The sequence below is a fragment of the Glandiceps talaboti genome, chromosome 8, assembly GCF_964340395.1.
Source record: "Glandiceps talaboti chromosome 8, keGlaTala1.1, whole genome shotgun sequence".
Lineage (NCBI taxonomy): Eukaryota > Metazoa > Hemichordata > Enteropneusta > Spengelidae > Glandiceps > Glandiceps talaboti.
This window is the reverse complement of record NC_135556.1, coordinates 7,460,659-7,467,500: the sequence shown is the minus strand read 5'-3', so window position 1 is coordinate 7,467,500 and position 6,842 is coordinate 7,460,659. Positions and strand designations below refer to the sequence as shown.

General features: G+C 35.6%; 2 protein-coding genes across 2 annotated transcripts; both read left to right on the top strand.

The window, feature by feature from the left end:
• Positions 1-1,449: 1,449 nt before the first annotated feature.
• On the top strand, positions 1,450-3,524 carry LOC144438796 (tyrosine kinase receptor Cad96Ca-like). The gene is made up of 5 exons (XM_078127968.1): positions 1,450-1,555; positions 1,790-2,036; positions 2,459-2,572; positions 3,062-3,243; positions 3,393-3,524. Exons 1-5 carry the CDS (start codon positions 1,505-1,507, stop codon positions 3,522-3,524), a joined length of 726 nt encoding a protein of 241 aa, XP_077984094.1. The 5' UTR covers positions 1,450-1,504.
• A 559-nt stretch (positions 3,525-4,083) lies between these two features.
• Positions 4,084-6,202, top strand: LOC144439113 (tyrosine-protein kinase receptor Tie-1-like). The gene is made up of 4 exons (XM_078128379.1): positions 4,084-4,191; positions 4,517-4,613; positions 4,757-4,859; positions 5,365-6,202. The coding sequence occupies exons 1-4, from the start codon at positions 4,101-4,103 to the stop codon at positions 5,446-5,448; spliced, it is 375 nt and encodes a 124-aa protein (XP_077984505.1). The 5' UTR covers positions 4,084-4,100; the 3' UTR covers positions 5,449-6,202.
• Positions 6,203-6,842: the final 640 nt, after the last annotated feature.

Genomic DNA, 6,842 nt, shown 5'->3' with positions numbered 1-6,842 from the left:
ATCACATCACATCGCATCGCATCTCGTCACGACATGTCGAATCACGTGCACATCACGTCACGCCACGTCATCACGTCACATCGCATCGTATTACATCACATCATATCACATCACATCACATCACATCAGATCACATCACATCGCATCTCGTCACGACACGTCGAATCACGTGCACATCACGTCACGCCACATCACGTCATATCGCATAGTATTGCATCACATCACATCACTAATTAATATGAATGTTGGACAATATTTGGACACATTCTGCCCTTCACTTACTCATTAGTCAGTATTGCTTTCCTTGTAAATGTTCTACCTACAAGTATGTAAACTTTTTTTATTTACGTTTCAGTTTCGAAAGTTGACGACTTGACAGACTCCAGAACCTTTACTACTACTACTACTACTACTACAGTAAATCCATCGTCTACGTTCTCCAAAACTTCCCTTAGTGTCGGCATAGCCATAGAGTATGTGATCGTTATCGTTGTTTGTTTGTCCGTCGTTATACTGGTACTGATTGCTTTCTTAACAATTGTCTTTAGAAAAAATACAGTAGGGGTAAGCTCGCCTTATATTATGTATAAACACTTTCACTCCGACTGTTTTGTTTAGTTATTAGATCACACAGTGAATATTTATACCATATACTACCAGGTAGTTTATAGTTTCAATTACTGGCAGCACAATATTTTCTACATCTCACACAACGTTTTTGTTGCGAATTACATAGACAAAATTCAGACATTGATAGACACTGATGAAGGAATATGTATATTGTCGTTATTGATGTAGCTTTGATGATGATAATAATGGCATATATTGTCCAAATAAATTTGTAATTTTTTTTTAGAATACCGAATATACCTACCAAGAGTGTTCTACAATGACAAATTGGTACAACTGCAGACATCAGACTGTTGCAAACAGGGAAAGTAAACCAATGAATTGGATTGATAACTCTTGGCACAGCATGTTGGAACTATAGAGACTTGTATTACATGATTTGACAAAGAACAGTTTTGTGGCCTCTTTATGTGTACATTTAAATGCCAGGGGAACAGGAAATGTTATTGTCAACGTGAACTATTATGTAAAGTGGCCATAAAAATGTTCATATCAAATGACGGAATGTCATTCAAGTCTCTGTACTTCCAACATGTTGTGGCAAGTATTATTAATCCAATTCAGTTGTTTACTTTCCCGATGTGTAACAGGTTCCATTCATCCATGGTCTGATGTCGGCAGTTGTATATAGGTATATAAAACATTAAAAAACTACATCTTACAAACACGGCACACAAGCTGTCAACCGAGCTCTAGTTTATTCTCTATACCTAATTCTTTCTTTCTTTCTTTCTTTCTTTCTTTCTTTCTTTCTTTCTTTCTTTCTTTCTTTCTTTCTTTCTTTCTTTCTTTCTTTCTTTCTTTCTTTCTTTCTTTCTTTCTTTCTTTCTTCCTTCAGAGATATACTGTATACAGGGCCGGCGAAACCCATTCGATGTATGCAATTAACAATCACATTACCCAAAGAGCTGAAAATGCCGATATGGTATGTATAGTGTAGTTTTATAATTTATACGTACGTAACGATGACTGGTGTTTTGTTGAGTATTATATAATATCAACGGTAGATTATAGCACAGACAATTAAGAAGATATACTTGTCTGTGAGTATAGATAGATAGAGTATCTAACTGTACTTCTTTTATTGAAACACATCACAATATCAAAACGATTTACAACGTTCTCCGCCCTTTTTTTTGGAAATTTTACTTTTTGGCAGAATAGTAATAGAGTTGCCTATTCACCAATTAGTGAACACAGCGTTATTGATATATCTATAAATACAAATAACCAAACTACTGAAGATTCTCTCCTCGTTCATGATGAGTGGGAATTTCCTCGAGAAAAGTTGTACTTTTTTGGATTATCCCTTGGTCAAGGAGAATTTGGGGAAGTGAAAAGGGCAGATGCTGTGAATATACGGGGACATCCAGGTTCAACTGAAGTTGCAGTGAAGACTTTACATGGTATGTCAACCCAGTGCTCGAATTTATTTAATGTTTTCCTTCGTTCAGCCAAGGAAAATGCAAGGGACACAAGCTGCCTTTCACAGGCAGTCATAACACCCTTAGGTCGACAGTATTTTGGAAAAAATAATGGCAATTTTGAATTCGACTCATATTTCAAGGACTGCAGAACCAATGACGTAGACTCACATTGTCATGACGTACAACGTCTAGAATATGAATTCCTTATTTTTTGTTCGAACGTGTGCAACTTGTCTTGCGTGTGATATACTTGTAAAACTTATCCAGAATCTGAATATATAGCATATTGCACTAATTTCTCGTATATTACCGAAGCATGATTTGAAGTAATGAAAATGTTACTATGTACACAAACTTGTATTTATTGACTTTGTCGAGATTCTTTTTTTTCATATCCTCAGCGAATTCTTCTAAAGAAGACAAAAGAAACTTCCTGAGGGAACTGCTTTTGATGAAATCATTCTCAACTGGTCACCCTAATGTTGTGTCTTTGCTGGGTTGCTGCACTGAATCAGGTACTCTAAATTCCTATCATCGTTGAGCCACGTTCCGTTCTCCGGGTACACAATTTGACCCTGCCAGTTCGGTCCCATACGGGTAGCAGGAAAAGGTACATGTGGCGGGCCGGCCACATCTCCGACATTTCTCCCTTTCTCCCACGTGATGCATGTGGATGGGGTACGGTGGCACTGCATCGCCCTTGTTTAATTTCAAATAAATTTCTTTCTATATTACTCCTTTTACTTCTCCTTCTGGGAATCTTTCTATCCGGTTTATAAACCAGTCGAGTCTTTTAGAAATGACGATACGTCAAACCGGTTGAACTATTTTAATCTACTATTCCTGATAGATTGTATTTGATTATATATATTCTTGTCGAAGGTGGCAATTTAAGCCAATTATAAAACGAAGATAATCACATAGGATAATTACTATTGAACTCATGACAGTTTTGCAATTTTGATAATGGTGATAACAGTAGTGTTATATCATTATATTAATAGAGCCAATCTTGATTATCGTGGAATTGGCAAAACACGGAAGCTTACAGAATTATCTGAGGAAAGTTCGCGAAGACTACACATACGCCAACCTGGACGAGGAGTGCCAAAGTATTCCAACCAAAGACCTTTTACAGTTTGCTTGGCAAATTGCCAAAGGAATGAGCTTTCTGACGACAAACGGGGTAGGTAATATTTGCATTAATCTTAAGAAAAATTAGAACAAATTTCATCCAAACCGTGCCTCGATTTTCTGCTGTTTCAAAAATCTGCAGTGACGAAAGCCATCACATTAAATGACTAGCGAAGTATTGTTCTATATTAATTCTTACAGTGTGTACATCGTGATTTAGCCACAAGGAATATCTTACTTGGTGAAAACCGAACGTGTAAAATATCTGACTTCGGCCTGGCGAGGGACGTAACGAGTGAAATGATATATCGAAGAAAGTCAGAGGTGGGTTGAAAAAGATGTGTTAAACATGATTACCATGCATAATCCAAAAATATGGAACATATACTCTGGTCGTTCTAATCATAGATCCTCGAGGGTCTATGTTCTAGTCACGACAATACTAGTAATCGGCTATGATGTCTCGACAACGCGTGACTACGTCACTGGTTCTGCTGTGTTCGAAATATGAGTCAAAACGCTCAAAATTGCCATGATTACCCCCCCCCCCCCCATTTTTGTTTGATATTACTGGCGGTGGTGGCTATGTTATTCTCCAATATTTTTCTTCATTCAACGGGAAAATACTAGTGTCCTAAAGGTTGTCACTTTCCTTGGCTAAACAAAGAAAAATATGGTATCGGGGAATAACGTCTAATTGTAGACAAATATGGGTGTTTATATGGTTTTAGATTATGAGCCAGTACTTTGCGGACTGATTCCTCTCCTTCGACTGTAATACGATCTTAGGTAAAAGACATCTACCCCGTTTGACACATATGCTGGTAGGCGTAACGTTCGTTAAGTGGTCAATTCGACTTGTTTATACATTTGCTATTATCATTCTAGGATCGGCTGCCTATCAGATGGATGGCTCCCGAGTCACTACGTGATTCCGTCCACACTACCAGGAGCGATGTCTGGTCCTATGGCATTGTTTTATGGGAAATCATAACACTCGGTAATATCATCAGATCTTTAATATTTCCTATACGGCTAACGATAGTGTAAAGTGTGTCATAATTTAAATGCGCTATATAACAATATATATATATATATATATATATATATATATATATATATATATATATATATATATATATATATATATATATATATATATATATATATATCGTCTTAAGTACCAAAAACTCAATCTATGTTATCATATTTCATAGTGGTTCCTAGTCACTGCTAAATGACTATGCTACAAATCTGCTTAGCCATGCCATTTTTCAAAATGTGTTCAGGGGCCTCACACTTTCCGTACATTTCTTTTATTTCAGGATCAACACCTTACATAAGTATGACGACTAAAGAAGTTGTCAATAAGATTCTAAGGGGATTTCGTATGCCAAAGCCTCGACATTGTAATAACTGCATGTAAGTAATTTGTCTGTCTGTCTGTCTGTCTGTCTGTCTGTCTGTCTGTCTGTCTGTCTGTCTGTCTGTCTGTCTGTCTGTCTGTCTGTCTGTCTCTAGAATATAACTAATTTAAAGTCCTATGTTTATTTATTTTGATACAGCTATGAAGTCATGCTAAAATGTTGGCAAGCTGCCAGTGATGAACGTCCGACATTTTCTGAATTGTGTACGAAAATTGGTGAGATCGCAAACGACAGAGAAAAGGTAAAATGAGATTTAAAAAAATGTTGTTACATGATTTATGTCAGGGCGAATTCACACACACTATCAGAACAGACAACTAACCTAGTTAGTTGTCTGTGCTATCAGTGAGCTCTCTAATGAAAAATAACAACTTTCGCTTTGGGTAAAAATAATAGAGCTGGATTTTAATGAAAGTTATAACATTTTTAGGATCGGAGGGATGACATCAAATGATGGTGAGTTACAAGACATAACAGTGCGTTCAGGGTACATTTTAATGGGCTGGGGAGGAGGCGACAAAGCCAAAATATAAAGCATTGTCAAATGCTATGTTAGTTAAATAACCTGTGTATGCCACAATTTTAACATTTGGTTTGTGAATGTCAAAGATTTTCCCCGAGTGTTCATTATTTCTGAATTGTTGTATTTCACCAATATTGGTACAGCTAATTAGTAATATTCATTTTGATTACATACATACATAACATATTCACTTCATAATAATGACATCATTTTTTCATATCAGGAATACTTGGCAATGAGGGAATTCGAACACCACATCTATGTCAACCTAACAGAGAGTCAGTGGCCATCGGGAGAAAAGATATAGATTGATTGCTGGCCACATGAGAAAGAATGAAGATAATGGTGAAAGAAGGGGGAGAAAGGGATGTTCTTCAAACTGACTGATAATTCCAATATGAATTGTGCCATATTATTGACTTTGAATATAGTATATGACACTTTGAAACAGTCTTTTCCCTAAAATAGCAATGCCATATTGTATACACATTGTGTTTCCTTAGCATCATAGTTATACTAGCATTTATATGGAATAATAACACATGAATAGTTAACTTATTGCGAAATCCAAACATTATGAACTTACAATTTTTGCGTGTTATATAAATTACCTTGATTTTTGTGTTCATATTTAGGAAATATTGTTGTGATACTTTTTGCTCAAACTTTAGGACAAGTAACATTATGCGTATGGCTAACTTTATCTTGAACTCCAACACCATTCCTTTTGTTTTTAACACAGAGAACGAATGACCTCTTTGGGTTATTTTTTCGTTGTTTGGTATTTGTTTGACACGTATAGATGCCCGCATCCTGCAAATGCACACTTTTTATTTTAAGGTCATTGCCTTTGGTTGAGTAAATTCTTTTTCTGCGTGATGTTTGCTCGTTTCTTGTATCAACTTTTAGTTTACGGGATATCTGTTCATTGTTACGATACCAACTGACCGCCTTTTTGCGTTTTTGTCTTTTTGAATATTTACATGCAGCTACAAAAGTTGTGTTTTCGCTAACGATGTGATATCTCAATCTCGTCTGACTTTGTTGATGTTTGGTTGGCAAGCTTAAGGTTAGCTCTACGTCAGGCAAACCTATAATAAATAACAAAACGGATTTTACAGCACAGATTTATAAATTTTTGAAAGTATAGTTTACATGATTGTATATGTAAATGAATATCATAAAATGAAATAAAACCAGTAATAAATTTGTGACGGCATGTTGACTATGTTAAAGTGGCTCAAGCTGAGTTTATAAGCTTTTCACTCAAGTGAAAATACTTGCACTGATTAAAATATTCTAGTATAATATCAAAATATTGTTGCATGCTTTTCTATGAGATGCAATCTTCTGACATTGTGAGAACAGTTTATAACATCGTAGGAATTTCCTCAATATTTTATTACGTATGATAAATTACGTCATTGGATCTTTTTATGAGCTATATCTTAATACCAGATACGAGTTCTGTCATTTGCAAGCGATGGTTAAGTATGCTTTAGTTAGCAGAGTACTGCAAGTACTTTTTAAATATGCAGTAAAAAACTATGTCTCAAAACGTACAGACTCAGCTTGTGCCCCTTTGAAATTTTAGTATATTAAAAAAAAACTACTTAAATTCTAAAGGGACACAAGATTAGTTTGTATGTTTTGGGGCATATTTTGCCTGCATATTTAAAATTGAACTTGCAGTATAGTACT

Excerpts from the sequence above, each read along its gene's own strand:
- LOC144438796 (XM_078127968.1), top strand. The coding sequence starts at position 1,505 with ATGTATGCAATTAACAATCACATTACCCAAAGAGCTGAAAATGCCGAT. Across the intron at positions 1,556-1,789 it reads GAGCTGAAAATGCCGATATG|AATAGTAATAGAGTTGCCTA; the intron begins GTATGTATAGTG and ends ACTTTTTGGCAG. Across the intron at positions 2,573-3,061 it reads GGGTTGCTGCACTGAATCAG|AGCCAATCTTGATTATCGTG; the intron begins GTACTCTAAATT and ends TTATATTAATAG.
- LOC144439113 (XM_078128379.1), top strand. The coding sequence starts at position 4,101 with ATGGCTCCCGAGTCACTACGTGATTCCGTCCACACTACCAGGAGCGAT. Across the intron at positions 4,192-4,516 it reads ATGGGAAATCATAACACTCG|GATCAACACCTTACATAAGT; the intron begins GTAATATCATCA and ends CTTTTATTTCAG. Across the intron at positions 4,614-4,756 it reads CGACATTGTAATAACTGCAT|CTATGAAGTCATGCTAAAAT; the intron begins GTAAGTAATTTG and ends ATTTTGATACAG.